Source organism: Coregonus lavaretus, assembly GCF_964263955.1.
Source record: "Coregonus lavaretus genome assembly, chromosome: 16".
Classification (NCBI taxonomy): Eukaryota; Metazoa; Chordata; class Actinopteri; order Salmoniformes; family Salmonidae; genus Coregonus; species Coregonus lavaretus.
The window spans coordinates 31,736,082-31,751,984 of record NC_140003.1 but is presented as its reverse complement, the minus strand read 5'-3'; the positions used below and the strand labels follow the sequence as shown (position 1 = coordinate 31,751,984).

Here is a 15,903-nt window from a genome sequence, read left to right as displayed (position 1 = left end):
ATCCACCAACGCCATGTTGCACCACAGACTGTCCAGGAGTTGGCGGATGCTTTAGTCCAGGTCTGGGAGGAGATCCCTCAGGAGACCATCCGCCACCTCATCAGGAGCATGCCCAGGCATTGTAGGGAGGTCATACAGGCACGTGGAGGCCACACACACTACTGAGCCTCATTTTGACTTGTTTTAAGGACATTATATCAAAGTTGGATCAGCCTGTAGTGTGGTTTTCCACTTTAATTTTGAGGGTGACTCCAAATCCAGACCTCCATGGGTTGATACATTTGATTTCCATTGATAATTTTTGTGTGATTTTGTTGTCAGCACATTCAACTATGTAAAGAAAAAAGTATTTAATAAGATTATTTAATTCATTCAGATCTAGGATGTGTTATTTTAGTGTTCCCTTATTTTTTTTGAGCAGTGTATTAACCACTGATATTAATATAGTATTTTCTGTATAATTTCCACGTTCATGTTTTGAAAAGGTATAACGCCCATCTATAACATAAGGGTCATTCCACTGCACTTCTGCCATGTAAAGTTCTCCATGCCACTTTCACACGCTATAATAAGCAGCACACATGGAGCTGTGGAGAGAATGCTCCTCAAGACGAAACCTCAACACCATCAAGATGACCAAATGTTGTTTCCCTCCTTCTAATTGCCAGCTCTGATGATTGGCCTCCTTGTTTAGCCGTTTAGCTGATGTGTGTGTGTGTGTGTGTGTGTGTGTGTTCTGCTCTCAAATCAGCAGGCAAACATGTTTACTCTCTCTGCAGATTGTTCCATTGGGGTCCTCTACTCGACAGTCCCGCCCTGCCTCTCTCTCTCTTCCTCTCTCCCTCTCTCTCTTCTTCTTCCTGTCTCTCTCTGTTTCTCTCTTTCTCTCTCCCTACGATCAGATCAGGAGTCTGACAGGATATATCAGCCAGGTCGGGTGTAGAGAGTATGAATGGTGTAGGAATGTCCCTGTGGGGTATCTGGGCTCCGGACCAATCCTGTCACAGAGAATCCCGTTCTGAAACCCAGAGCCGAGACTGAGACAAACTCAGACAGCAACCGGCCCTGCCTCTCCTTCTGGCTGCTCCTAATACCACTAATACTGTTTATAACTAATACCGTCCAACTCTGTGGTTCTATTACAACCAGTGGTCAAGGTGAGCCATTGCTGACCAGTATGAAGAACAACTGGCACCTTTAATGTTCTACTGCTTAAGTTCTATTACCTCACATCTTATAGATACAGTACCACATTTAAAATACAAACTCCAGTACAGTAAAATGACCAAAAGTACCATTACTGTGCTCTACAGAGATCTTATTAAACTAGTATTCTAATTCCTAATGATATGGTTGCCACACAGCTAAAGTAGAGAAACTCCCTCTACAACATGTGGCAATAGGCAGTAGCAAAAATGAGTGGCGAGTCAATATCACTATGAGGTGCCTTTGGTGTCCTCATCAGACTCACTCAGTCATCATGAAAATGTAGCAGAATAATGAAAGTCTGAGGTCTTATTATAAGTGGCCAAACATTTGCACACATATCAGTAGAATGATAAGTCTCTAAAAAAGTGTTTCCTTCATTTTATTAAATTATTTTCATTGGATGTACGTGATTTTGGCATGTCCCACACACTGCTCTGCTAACTACAGTGTGTGTAATAAGTTGTTAAATGATACTAAATCCAATTTTTTTTTACATGGTTTTACTGTCCACAATAAGTTATTTGATAAAACAAGTAATTTTGATCATGTATATTGTATTTTCATAATCATATTGAACATTTTGCATGTGTTCCTGAAATTGCTGTCCACCCTGTCATTATGGGGTAACTGCCCCTTTAAGAAACCCACTGATGTTTTCAGTGACATCACTACGAGCATTTTGTCTTTCTTCAATGAAGGCTGAAGCAGTGTCTAGTTGCAGAGTAAGTATTTACACTTATGTTTCATAATTTTCATCATATTATGTGTGTAGTTGGATGTTGTCAAGCTTAACATGTCCACTCTGTCATAGTGAAATATCAATTGATAGAAAAACCTATCAGAACTTTGAAATATATTTGTAAAACAGTACACAGTCAGCTTGCTAACTGTAGTATGTTGCTAAGTGAAGGTCCACCATGTGCTCATTAAATGCTAACATTAGCCAAAAATGTCCACCCTGTCATTGTTCAACCTGTCAGCAAGCCTTCCATGACAGGGTGGACATGGTTCATGACAGGAAGGACATGTGCATAGTTTAGGCCACATACTGATAATGTTACACATATTACAACAGCTATTACACACATTTTATAACAGTACATGCTATACATAGTAAGAATGGACAATATGGACAATTTTTTTGGCGATATCGGTATCAGCAAACCTAGTTTGATAATGCAAGCCTAGTTTACCGGGACTGCCAATTAAAGTGTGTAAGGGAACATTTTGAATCGTCTTTTTCAAGGAATGAGATCAAAAGGAGCTGAGATAGCAAGGAGATATCGGGAACGTCGTGATGCTGACCCAGACAGAAGAAGAAAGTACCTTGAGAAAGAATGGGTCAAATGGAAAAAAGACAGAGAGACTGGAAAGAAGAAGGGTGTCAATGAGCTCAGTGAGAGAGAGAAGAGGGCAAAAATAAAGAAATGGAGAGAGGCAAAAAGTCAAGCCAGAGCCAGAAACAGGGCCAGTCCAATCCACCAAGCTATCAGTCTGACACCCGGCCAAATGAAATACAGAGACATTTCATGTCTGTGTAAAAGGGAGGAAGGTATTTTGGACTGCCCCTGCTTTAACCTTCAAGAGGTCACTCTAGCTAATGTTCCTGTTTCATCTGACAAGTCCCCAGCATGTGGAAAGACACCAGATAATCCTAGGAGACCAGAAATAATTGAGGTAAAGCACATTGGAGAGTGGTGCGTCGTTAATTATGACAATGAAGCATACCCAGGTATCATCATGGATGCAGAAGGGCACAGTGTGAAAGTTAAGTGTATGCAACGCCATGGCATAAACAAGTTCAAATGGCCAAGTCTTCGGGACGACATCTGTTGGTACCATGACTGGCAGGTACTTTGCCTAATACCAGAACCACAGGCTCTGAACAAGCGCTCTGTACAGATTGAAGTGTCTGCATGGAAGTATGTGGAACAGCAACTGCAGAACTGAGCCATGTCTCTGCAGAAAGGGAGAGACTGTTTGGAGATGCGTCCAAGTGATCTTTCTGTAATATTCTGTTTTTTCAAATCAACTGTTCTCCACTTAAAAAACATTTTTCTTCTTGTTCTACAGTTGAATGTTTGACTTTCACTGTGCAGAATGATGTACAGAGTTTAACGCTAGAAGGCCACATTAATGTCTCATTTTGGGCATCTTTATTCAGTGGCTGCATGCAGGTAGAGTGGATCAAAAACAGTCTGTTCAACTTGTAATTTCCCCCTACATGGGAAAAGGCATTTTTTACATCATTTTCTTGCATTGTTCCTTGCATTTATGAGGCCATTCAATGACATTTCACAACGTGTCCACCCTGTCATGCCCAGGGTCCACCCTGTCATGTCACTGTCCACCCTGTTATTTTCATGTTCTATGAAAATAAACAAATTATTTTCACAAGTTAGCAAAATCTTTTGTGTGATTCCTTTATAAACAAATGAGGGCCAAATAGTATTGTTTGAAAGTTTGACCAGATATCTTTTTTGTTAGATTTTATTTAGAAAAGAAAGTGCAACTCTCGCAGATTTTATAGAGAAACAAATAGTTTGCCATAATTTCATTATTATCCAAATACTTTTCCCATAAACTAAAATATATTGTTGAGAAAGTGACTAAATAGTTTTCTGAAAATGTACGTTTTATAATCACTATGTAATTACAATGTATTTATTCTGCTTTGAAATTGTCCATGACAGGGTGGACATATTTTGCTGTTTGCATGTAAATTGTCTGCTTGCAGTTAATTTATAAAAAGTGTGGGAGCTTGACCAATATGCATTTCTAACAGCATAACATATACTTAATACAATGAATATGAAGTTCAATGGAAAATCTCAGCTTTTTGGGGGGGAAATGGGGAAGTCTCAAAGGCACCTTATGGTGATATTGACCCTGGCGTTGGCTATAGGACATTATACTTGGCATGATGAGTGTGTGGAGCATGTACCCAACCTAAAGGGTATAGTACCCCAGCCTGCCTAGAAGCCTGCCCAGTGATCTACAGTATGTTTCTAAAGAATGTACCACTGGTGGCCACAGAGAGGAAGAGGGTACTAAAACAGTCGTAAACATGGTAATGTATATTTTTGTATATATAGGCATTATATACAGTATATTTGTATATATCGCGTAAGAATCTGCCCGCAGCTTCAAAGCTGATATTAAGCCACATCTGTTTTGTCAATTAGGAGCTGCAGTGCAGCACGTCAGGCCACATCAGCACTTACATTCGCCTCTCTGAATCAATATTCCCCTCATAGCTACCGCCTTGTTCCGTTGGAGGGGGTTCAGGAATGGACTGACACTCATTGAAAAGAAAAACAGATTTATTTGACTGTAATCCAGGGGAAGTCCATGCAAAGGAACGTAGCTCATTCTCTTTCCAGTCCAACTACAATAGAAAACAGATTCATTATAAATAGCAGGAGTTTCACAGAGTTGCATTGACTAAAACACAGAGAGGGAGTGAGCCGGATGATCAGTCACATCCCTTATATTAAAGCTCACTTAGGAAACAAATACATCTATATGTGTTTTCTTTCATGATAAGTCTTACGCTTAAACTATATGACAACATTCAATGTTACATACAATTGATATTTTTTTTACAGAATAAACGTTATGTTCCTTCCCTGTTTGTATAATTAGATTACAAGCTAATCAATATATTTGACTTTGTTAAATCCACATTACCATGATTTCTATTTTTGTTGCAACATAAATTGCAGTTAACCTATTATGATAAGTCAGATTAAATAACACATTATTTAAAGTACATTTAAAACGTTGCAATACAATGTAAAGTAAGAGATACAATCAAATACATTGAAAAATAAGTAAGCATTATTTCACCATTTATAATTGACATGGGTAGAGTAGTCCATAGTGAACTCAATAGTACATAAACCCTGTACACAAAAATATGTTGACAATTACTGTTCACTGAAATTCATATATATAGATTTTGTTATATTATGAATCTCCTAGTGTGTGTAATATGTGAGTTAGAGAGATGTATGTAGAGGGTAATTTATGATGAGAGGGGACATGTCTTAAACCTGCAATAAATCCTCATGTCACACACGGCTAATACCTTGCCCAGAGCCAACCACTGAATTTATAGACATCCTGAGAGAAATTGCTCCAAATTGTTGTGCTATTGAACCAATAATTACTAGGCTAAAATCAACATGCAACAATTTCAAAGATTTTACTGAGTTACAGTTCATATAGGGAAATCAGTCTATTTAAATAAATGTAATAGGCCCTAATCTATGGATTTCACATGACTGGGAATACAGATATGCATCTGTTGGTTACAGATACCTTTAAAAGAAAAGTAGGGGCGTGGATCAGAAAACCAGTCAGTATCTGGTGTGACCAACATTTGCCTCATGCAGCGTGACACATCTCCTTCGCATAGAGTGGGTCAGGCTGTTGATTGTGGCCTGTGGAATGTTGTCCAACTCCTCTCCAATGGCTGTGCGAAGTTGCTGGATATTGACAGAAACTGGAACACGCTGTCATACAAGTCGATCCAGAGCATCCCAAACCTGCTCAACTGGTGACATGTCTGGTGAGAATGCAGGCCATGGAAGAACTGGGACATTTTCAGCTTTCAGGAATTGTGTACAGATCCTTGCGACATGGGGCCATGCATTATCATACTGAAACATGAGGTAATGGCGGCGGATGAATGGCACGACAATAGGCCTCAGGATCTCGTCACGGTATCTCTGTGCATTCAAATTGCCATCGATAAAATGCCATTGTGTTCGCTGTCCGTAGCTTATGCCTGCCCATACCATAACCCCCACCGCCACCATGGGGCACTCTGTTCACAACGTTGACATCAGCAAACCGCTCGCCCACACGACACCAGACACGCTGTCTGCCATCTGCCCGGTACAGTTGAAACTGGGATTCATCCGTGAAGAGCACACTTCTCCAGCATGCCAGAGGCCATCAACGGTGAGCATTTGCCCACTGAAGTCGGTTATGACACCGAACTGCAGTCAGGTCAAGACCCCGGTGAGGACGACGAGCACGCAGATGAGCTTCCCTGAGACGGTTTCTGACAGTTTGTGCAGAAATTATTCACTTGTGCAAACCCACAGTTTCATCAGCTGTCCGGGTGGCTGGTTTCAGACCTACTGCAGGTGAAGAAGTCGGATGTGGAGGTTCTGGGAAGGCGTGGTTACACGTTGTGAGGCCGGTTGGACGTACTACCAAATTCTCTAAAATGACGTTAGAGCCGGCTTATGGTAGAGAAATGAACATTAAATTCTCTGGCAACAGCTCTGGTGGACATTCCTGCAATCACCATGTGAATCTGTGGCATTGTGTTGTGTGACAAGACTGCACATTTTAGAGTGGCCTTTTATTGTCCCCAGCACAAGGTGCACCTGGATAATGATCATGCTGTTTAATCAGCTTCTTGATTTGCCTCACCTGTCAGGTGGATGAATTATCTTGGCTAATGAGAAATGCTCACTAACAGGGATGTAAACAAATTTGTGCACAAAATTTGAGATAAATAATATTTTTGTGTGTATGGAAAATGTCTGATCTTTTATTTCAGTTCATGAAACATGGCACCAACACATTACATGTTGCGTTTATATTTTTGTTCAGTATAATATCAGCCCATTCTCTTATGGAATACGCCAGGAGCTACCGTCCACTAGGGGCAAAGTCAGCGCCTATTAGCATCTAGTAGGCTGTAAGCCTCAGACTCCAGCTCTGAGAGGTCGCGTGTTCAATCCCAGCGCTAGGCACTCATTTTTTTTGTTTTAAGCCTTTTCCCAAACCTTAACCATTTGTAATTAATACCTAAACTTACGTTTTAGAGTCACCTTTGCTAAATTTGACCGACAGCTAAGATACAGCACCACATAGTGTAATTAAAATGTCAAGCCATGGCGTAATTATGTGACAGCTATGATATGGCACCACATAGTGTAATTAAAATGTCAAGCCATGGCATAATTCTGTGACGGCTAAGATATGGCACCACATAGTGTAATTAAAACGTTAAGCCATGGTGTAATTCTGTTTCTGCATTTAGGCCACGGTTTGGTGTTTTATTTGGAGATTGGGTTGTGTAATATTGTATTGACAAATGCTGACTCTGAAGCAGTGATTCTGTCTTTCTCTTCTCTCCCTCCCTCTCTCCCTCCACCCTGCAGCTATCCTGGGCTGGGTTCTCGGGGTGTGTGACGTCACAGCGGTAGGGGCAGTCAGGGCAGTCCTGTCACTGTGGATCAGTGTGTCAGGGGCCTCAGCAAGCAGGACATGCTACACCACACCACACCACGACAACAAGGGCTCACTAACTAATGGTTTCCCAATCTTGCTCCTCCTGGGGACCCAATGGGGTGCATGAAGGGCTGGACCCAAAAGCCCATGCAGCACTACCTGATTCAACTGATCAACTAAGGCTTTAAGAGTAATCAGATGTGTTAGTTCTGGGCTAGAAAGATAGCCAAAACAGGGAAACCCTGCTCTAATTTTTTACTTGAGTTTATTGGAAACTTGATGACTTAAGAATATGAAAAGTAATATATTTATTATCATTTTAGTGTATTTATGCATTCACACATAAATCTGTTGTAAGTTCAATTGTAATCAGTCAAATCTGAGAATGGAGCTGTGTGTTTTGCTGGGGCCATTGTTTGGGACTGCTGCAGGACTGCTGGGGCTAATGTTTGGAGAGGGACTGCTGCAGGACTACTGGGGCTAATGTTTGGAGAGGGACTGCTGCAGGACTACTGGGGCTAATGTTTGGAGAGGGACTGCTGCAGGACTGCTGGGGCTAATGCTTGGGGAGATAATGCTGCTGGACTGCTGCTTGCTACTTCTAATAATCTGTCGGAAAATGACCTCTTGTGAACTTGAGCGTCTCTTTAATAATCCATTTAGCTCTGTAGGACCCTGCGGAAAATGGAAGCCCCCCGCTCCAGCCAGTCTCCGTTCCGTAGAGCGAGAGAGAACGCAAGACAGAGAGAGCGCAGACTCCTCCTCATTCTCCGGTGTCAAAGTTGACATCAGCCCCGGAGCCGAGTTGAACCGGAGCCTCGTGCCTGAACGGGAGAGCGAGCTCACATCATTCAGTGGCGCATGCTTCACGGAGTTATGTACCTCGCGCTGTCTTGCCCTCTGAACTGCCTGCCATCATGGATTGCAAACCGCGCGCGAAACCACTACTACTTTGTATTTTTCTGTTCATCTTGTCGTTTATTTGTCCAGCACTTCTGATCATCCACCCGTCCAATGAAGGTAAGAGTGAGTGAGGGTCGGATATAAAAAGAGAAAGGGTAAAGATCCATGTTAGAGAGGGGAGATAGGCTATGTGTTCGCTCCCAGAGAGAGAGAGAGAGCTGTAGGCTGCAGCGGCTCGTCTTGCAGTCTGGACCCCAGACATTTAAGGTTGTTCTGACAGCACTGATGCTGTGGATGGACGGGACAGCCAGGGCATGTCATGTTAGACCATTCGATAATGTCCAAACATTGTCACTGCGGCATATTAGCACATTTCTAAATGATTGTGTAATTATTTTAACCCACTCTGTGTTGATCCAAAATGGATGTAATGTAATAGAAGGATTGATGCACGGACTCCGTGTGGCGTTTTAAACTCTCATTAAGAGCTTTGGCCGGCTGGTAAATCGATGGAAACTGGTATTGGATGGGGGATCACGATAATCAGCTTTAGGCATTTAACACTGGGGTGTCCGTGCATCTAGGTTGGAATTAACGATTGGTATTCCACAATTCTTCTCCAAATTGTGAGAATAATACATTTTGAAACGTGAATGCAGAAGTGTAGATTTTGATGTTTGGTATTATAACTCACGAATGCCCATGTAGGCTCTTGTCCCACAACAACAATACCGAGTAGAAGCAGGCAGTTCAAGCGCTGTAGCGCACAGTAAAGAACCAGAGGCAGGCAGTGGACCTCCGCTCCTCTTAACCCAAGCTGATCATACATTAGTCTAAATAGATGTGTATTTAGAAAATGCAGCCTATTCATATGAATTAGTATTCATTCACACGGATAGTTTATTGGATTATATAAATATGCCCCACTTTGTGGAGATGTGCTCGAAGGAACACGCACACTCTCCTGATTGATATCCCATAGCGCGCTATTCGCAAGGACTCATCCACTCGATATGTCCAATGCTTGACTAACCCATTGGCTACTTTTCCTTGTATAGGCCGACCTCGACGGGTTGTTTATTATCGCGCCGCACGCACACACTCTCGACAGGTTGTTTATTATCGCACCGCACGCACGCATGCACGCACACGGTCAAGTTATGAAATTATTGGCCTATAGTTCCAAATGGCAAGGCTCCTCTGTAATTGCTCTTTGATTGAGAAATTCCTGTAGGCTACTTGGACCGTCAATAGTGAGACAAAGCCAAATACTAATCAAAGGGTGAGCTCAGTAAAATGAAGCTATTTATTGTCATGCTATTATTGACTTGTTATTACATGGAAATAGGCTTCGCATTAGTTATAGGCATAATCAATTCAAATTATAGAACATGTTATAGAACATCTGTTCCCTTACGAATTGTGACATAATTGAACTGTAAACATATAGGCTATAAACAATTGAAGTGAATAAATAGCCTAAGACCTTGAAGGCACACAACCGAAAACATGCGAGCGACTAGACAGCATTTCCCCCGTAGGCCTATTCTTTGTTGCAACAGCGTGGCCATATATATAGTATACAGCACGAAGCCTACACCATAGGCGACCACAGCATCACTTTTGTGTTCTTCTTGTAGGAAAGGACAACGCTTGAATATAAAAAAATGGCTTGAGAATATGGTATCAAAATGAACAACGAATAATGCTCAAAGGTCAGACAGATTAGGTCTATGGGCCAGCGCGAGAGGTCAAAGTTAAGGCCACATAAAACTACTTTTGTCTTTGGGCAATAAAAATGCCTAGATTTCAATCCATATCATAGCTCTTTAACATGATCAATGTATTATAACGGCAAGGAATTACTATTGCTACAAATCAGTTATTCCTCCATGCATGTAAACTACTGGGTAGAGGCGCGTATCGCCTCATCTCATCTTTAGGCCTATATTGTTGTCTAATTCACATGTAGGCCATAGGCTATACAAACAGTTAATAAACCAAGCGTGGAGATTATGAAGTGACTTTTGTTTTTCGATTTGATGTAGGCCTAATTACATGTATGGGTCTCTGGGCAGCATATTGGGATTGACCGGACACAATTTATGTGGTTTGTTTTTAGAAACGTCTGATATTTTGAGGGGATTATTTAATCTTTGATATTTTCGATTCTACAGCACATGTTATTAGTCTATCGATGTCTGCTTTGACTGTTTTGCACTTTTTTTTCACCTCACTATTTCCAGTAGCCCACACAGCTCGATTTCGGCAAGCCAGACGTCGACATACACAGTATAGTCAAGTCAAATATAGGCCTAGTCGCTCTATTTTTGTTAGCCTTATTATTGTTTAGGCCTATGTAGGCTATGTCATTATTTATTGTTTATGAAGTTATTAGTGTCTCCTGTGGTGCTAGAATAATCTAATAACAATTGGCTATATATCCGTTGCTAATTACCTATTCTTTTCGTAGCCTATAGCTTATTGTTTATAAAAGTATGTCATCGTGCAATGTATGGCCATCCGCAACACCCGGTCTGTCTGCCAGAGAGTGTCAGTATCGAGCCATTCTCACCGTGAAGCCTCACGCTCTAGCCTATCTGTTTCTAATAGAAGTATCAAAAACACTTCTATCAGAAACAGAAAATGCACACTCTGCGGAGGATGAGAGAAGAGAGGAATCGTCTCCCTGTTTGATGCTGTTTTTGTGCTCGAGGTACGGTGTCATCGTGGCCTGGTTAAATCAGAACCCCCTCCTTTCCTTTACAGGCTACACTGCATAAGTCCCTTTCATAAAGAAAACTTTTAGCACAAAGCCACATTTTCTCCGTTAATTTTAAAATTCAAAGAACATGGAGCCACCATATCTGGTTTATTTACTTTTATGAGTGCAGAACTAAAAATGGGGACTTGGCTATATAAAAGTTGATCTTATTTTATAAGCCTATATAGCTTTGTCCGCAACATTTAGGTTAGGCCTATAGGCTATGCATCTATATTTGCAGGGCAACATTTATTTAATAGGCTACATATTTGTGAAGAAAATGTTTATAGGTTGAAAATTACAATTAGGCCTACCTCTTTTATTAATTGACCATATAGTTGTTATTGAACAGAACAGAGAATATAGGCCTAGACTATTGGTCAGACATGTATATCTATAAGGATCGACTGCAAGTAAGTTTTAGAACATTTCTGTTTTGCCCTCTTCTTATGTATTTATTGTACTTTTGTATTTTGTATTTGTAGGCTACGTGTCCTCTGTCTGTTGGTCAACGTGTCCAGACGGAGAGTCAGTTGTGATTTAGGCTACTCTTTTTAGGACATCCTTTACCGTCCTATTGGAAATATTCGCTGCATGTTGTTGCCAGATATCATATCTATCATTTCAGAGCATACAAAGTCGTAAATCGACTATAGTAATACAGTCCAACAACTGTTCAATCCGTAACGCCCTACTTTGGTGCTTGTAGCGGAACAACGACTTGCATGGCTCATTGGGCTGCATTATATAACACCCATATCCTAAAATAATACACAGTGATATAGGATAGCTTTAGGACAACTTGACCGTGTGTGTTTTGTGAACGCTCAGAATAAACTGTGAAGCAGGTGACATAGTCATGTTGTAAGGGCGAGGGAAAATATGGACGTTTTAGAAGTTTAAAACTAGCCTATTAAATGACTAAGATTCTGTCACCTTTTATGCTTCCTCTCAAGATTTAGAAGTTCATAATGTTAATTATATTAACGATAATTACACAATATCAGGCTATTCATAAAACTCATTAATTATAGGCCTAATGATCATGATGATGACAATACTCTTTAATTAGCCTACATGTATTGTTTATTGTTATTGCTAACTTCTAGCTACTCTTGTGTTTATTTTATGAAATAATAGTTTTCAACAACGTCGGCAAGGTACAATTTCAACATCACACACATGCTTCGCCTTATGCATGACCAGCATTTTAATGTTAAAATAGATTTTAGGGATCTGAAGTTACCCCATCAGGCCTTCAACATTATAAATGTTCATTTATTTATTTACTTATGCCTATATATATTAATTGTTTTATTGTTTCGTTTGAATTAACTTATACCTATTGCAACACTAGACAATTTTAGCAAAGTTGTTCTCAGTACTTCCATGCTATATTTTTCGCCACATCATTATACCGTCACTATTGTTTCATCTGAGGCTGTTTCATCAGGACCTCGTGAGATCTTCAAAACCCATGGCACTTAAAACCAATTTGAACTGACATAAGAAAAATATATTGCTTTTTGCAGATAAATATATTGTTAAAGTTTTTGCAGGATATTGTACTATTTTAAAAGCCATATGAATGCTAGATTGTTAGTGTTCTAAGGCGAAGGCCTGCTGCGAGGTCAGACTATTCTGTGATGGACCAAAACTTGGTGACGCGATTTTTTCCACTTTCCACATAAGGTAATGGTAGTTTTTATAAAGAAAATGTAAAATAAATCAATATAAAGAACAACGAACTGTGAAATACCCCTTAACGTAGGCCTGCCTATATAGACTCATAATTCAACTTGAATTATTGGCTGTTCGGAGAAAAAGCTGCTGTGAATAGGGCGCGACCTATATACTGAATTGTATCACCATGTCCATATATTCATGGTTTCAATAGGCTATGACATTGATCAAATGTGTATAGGCCCACATGCTATTAGTCAAGGTTAGTAGCAGGACAATGGATAAACTCCCTCCCATAAAACAGTATGTCCCTGTAATCCACAACACACAGAGTTATAGCGGTGACTCTTATTTCATATCTCCTCTCCTATCTGTGCAGGCTACCTGCTATACACACTCCTGTTTACAGAAGCAAATAAATGTTTCTGCCATTTAGCTGTGCGGGTCTAAAGCCATAGTCATGGGCGAACTTTGGTGAGCTACGACACTGTGTCCCGTATTGCAATTAGTCTACCCCAGGAGTAGAAAGTAATACGGCCGCTTTTAGGATTGTTAATTTTAGGGGGGATAATTTGGCCAGAATTTGTGTGATATTGTCTAATCAAATCAAATCAAATATTGTTGGCCTATTGGCTTGATTTGAAGGGGGATTCTTGCACCAACGGATCAGTGTATTTTCTCAGTGTATGTTCTCTTTGAGCAGTGAGTGCGCAGCATAAAATGAAAGAAAGGCTTGGTAGGCCTACGTGTAGCCTATGTGTGCGGGAGCGCGTGCGTGTGTGAATAGGCGACAGTGGTGAGTCTGGCTGCGTGATGCGCGGTAGTTTCTCTCCCCACCCGGGCGCCGGGAGGCGGTGGTATTTTTAGCCGGTGGCAGGGAGGCCTTGCCCGCAGAGGCCGGGGCAGTAGCCCCGCTGGGAGGAGTAGAGCTTTGTGAGCGATGGTACCTTTCAGGGGGTCTGGAAATGTGCTTACGCATGCTCCCGCAAATATAGAAAATACGCTATAGGCTACAGTCAAGGACGGCATAACGATTTTTTGACAGGGGGTGCTGGATTTTTTTGGACTGATTTTGATATGTTTCTGCTTATAATTTCCGTCATTTTTGGTCGACTATTTGTTAGTCAACTTGTCTATAATTAGATACATGTATCTTCCCTTTTGTCATATGTTGCCCTAGAAGACTAAATAAACCATTGTACAACAGAATGTCATAGCTCGATAGGATGAATGCTTCAATCTAGTTGACATCGGTAAAGTTTTTTCTTTCGCAGAGCAAAGAGGTTTAGGGACTGGGGGGAAAATACAATAAGGCAACAAAAAAAAAAAAAACGGGAAAGATTTTCTGTGCAAAATGTTCAAATTGACCGTTGTAAGGAAAACGTGTTGTCAGGAAAACGACCCAACATGTTTCTGAGAAGGTTTCAGTTCGGCTTCGATGCATATTTTAAGTGGTTGAAATACTATCAGCTATTATGATGATTTTATGATGAAGACCGCACCTCTACAGATGGTATTTAACTGAGCATTGCATTCTTTCAAGATGAAGCAATAAATAATATTTCTCCACTCCTGTTCCCAAGTCCAAATCTTGCCTACATTTGGTATATCATTTTACTGCAAGAAATGCTTAATTCTGCAGGAGTTATTATTAAGGCTATGTGAGAGGTTATCGTCAGTGTCCAGATTTCAGTTTCCATTTAACCCATCCAAACAGTAGGCTACAGTTCCCTTGACATGCCATAGGCCTATTTGAGACTGTCGAATTTGTATAGCGCCTCAAAATCATCACACATAACATAGCCGGCACTGCTATCATCATATTTGACCACTTCACCAAATATTTTCCAAACATTACTTTTCAGGCCCTATCTTGTCTTTATTTTCAACTCTCCTTTTGCAGCTTTTGTCTTATTGAATTAAACTTCGACAATGTCCGTTTATAACCCCAGGGTCGTTACACAATTCCCTCCTTTCAAAGTGCGCGTCCTCGCGCTAGCCTACAACTCAATGTCTTACAGGAACGCGCTCACCGGCCAAGCACACGTACGTTCGTGGACGCAAGGTCCGATCACTTCTGACACCAATGTAATGAAACAGGCAGGGAGCAGGTCTCAAACCCTCAACCTCCAACGCGCCATCGACTGTGCCCCAAAAGCATGCTCCCGTGGCAGAGTCGATATCCGCGCTTTTAAACCCAGGGTCATTACAGTATTATTTGGCGATTGGCTGTGTAGGCTATTTGGCGCGCTACAGTTAAACCCTGAAGTTTAGGCTTATGCACTAATACCAGATAGCCTAAAATAAAAACCTCAATGTAGCTTATATAAATTGCACGACAATTATACATTTATTGATTTTTTTGAAAGATTGTTTCTCTTTATTCAACCCGCCTGCCACCCACTTGCCTTTCAGCCACACAATATTGAATGACCCTAAACTTGTCTGCCCCGATATTTAATGACCCTAAACCTGTCTGCCCGCAGATATAACCGCTGGGACTGCGGGTTATGAGTCAACCTGCGCATCACTACTGTAGGTATTGCAGTGTGAAGTGATGTATAGGTGGTGTTTATAGGTTATCCAATATCTCACAATGTACAGTGCATTCGGAAAGTATTCAGACCTCTTCCCCTTTTCACCATTTTGTTACGTTACAGCCTTATTCTAAAATGGATTAAATTAATTTCTTTCCTCATCAATCTACACACAATACCCCATAATGACAACACGAAAACAGTTTTTTTGACATTTTTGCAAATTAATAAAAAACAACAACAGATACATTATTTACATAAGTATTCAGACCCTTTGCTATGAGACTGGAAATTGAGCTCAGGTGCATCCTGTTTCCATTGATCATCCTTGATGTTTCTACAACTTGGAGTCCACCTGTGGTAAATTCAATTGATTGGACATGATTTAGAAAGGCACACACCTTTCTATATACCTTATATAGAAAGGTGTGTGCCTTTCTAAATCATGTCCAATCAATTGAATTTACCACAGTTGACAGATCCCACAGTTGACAATGCATGTCAGAGCAAAAACCAAGCCATGAGGTCGAAGGAATTGTCCGTAGAGCTCTG

At 40.8% G+C, this 15,903-nt stretch overlaps 1 protein-coding gene across 1 annotated transcript in view; it reads left to right on the top strand.

The window, feature by feature from the left end:
* Nucleotides 1-8,381: 8,381 nt before the first annotated feature.
* LOC311143790 (ephrin type-A receptor 6-like) overlaps nucleotides 8,382-15,903 on the top strand; it is a gene marked incomplete at both ends in the record, with an annotated part of 549,016 nt that continues 541,494 nt past the window's right edge. The window contains one exon of the mRNA XM_084179672.1: nucleotides 8,382-8,484. Coding sequence (XP_084035798.1) covers nucleotides 8,382-8,484 — 103 coding nt within the window. The remainder of the gene's footprint in view (nucleotides 8,485-15,903) is intronic.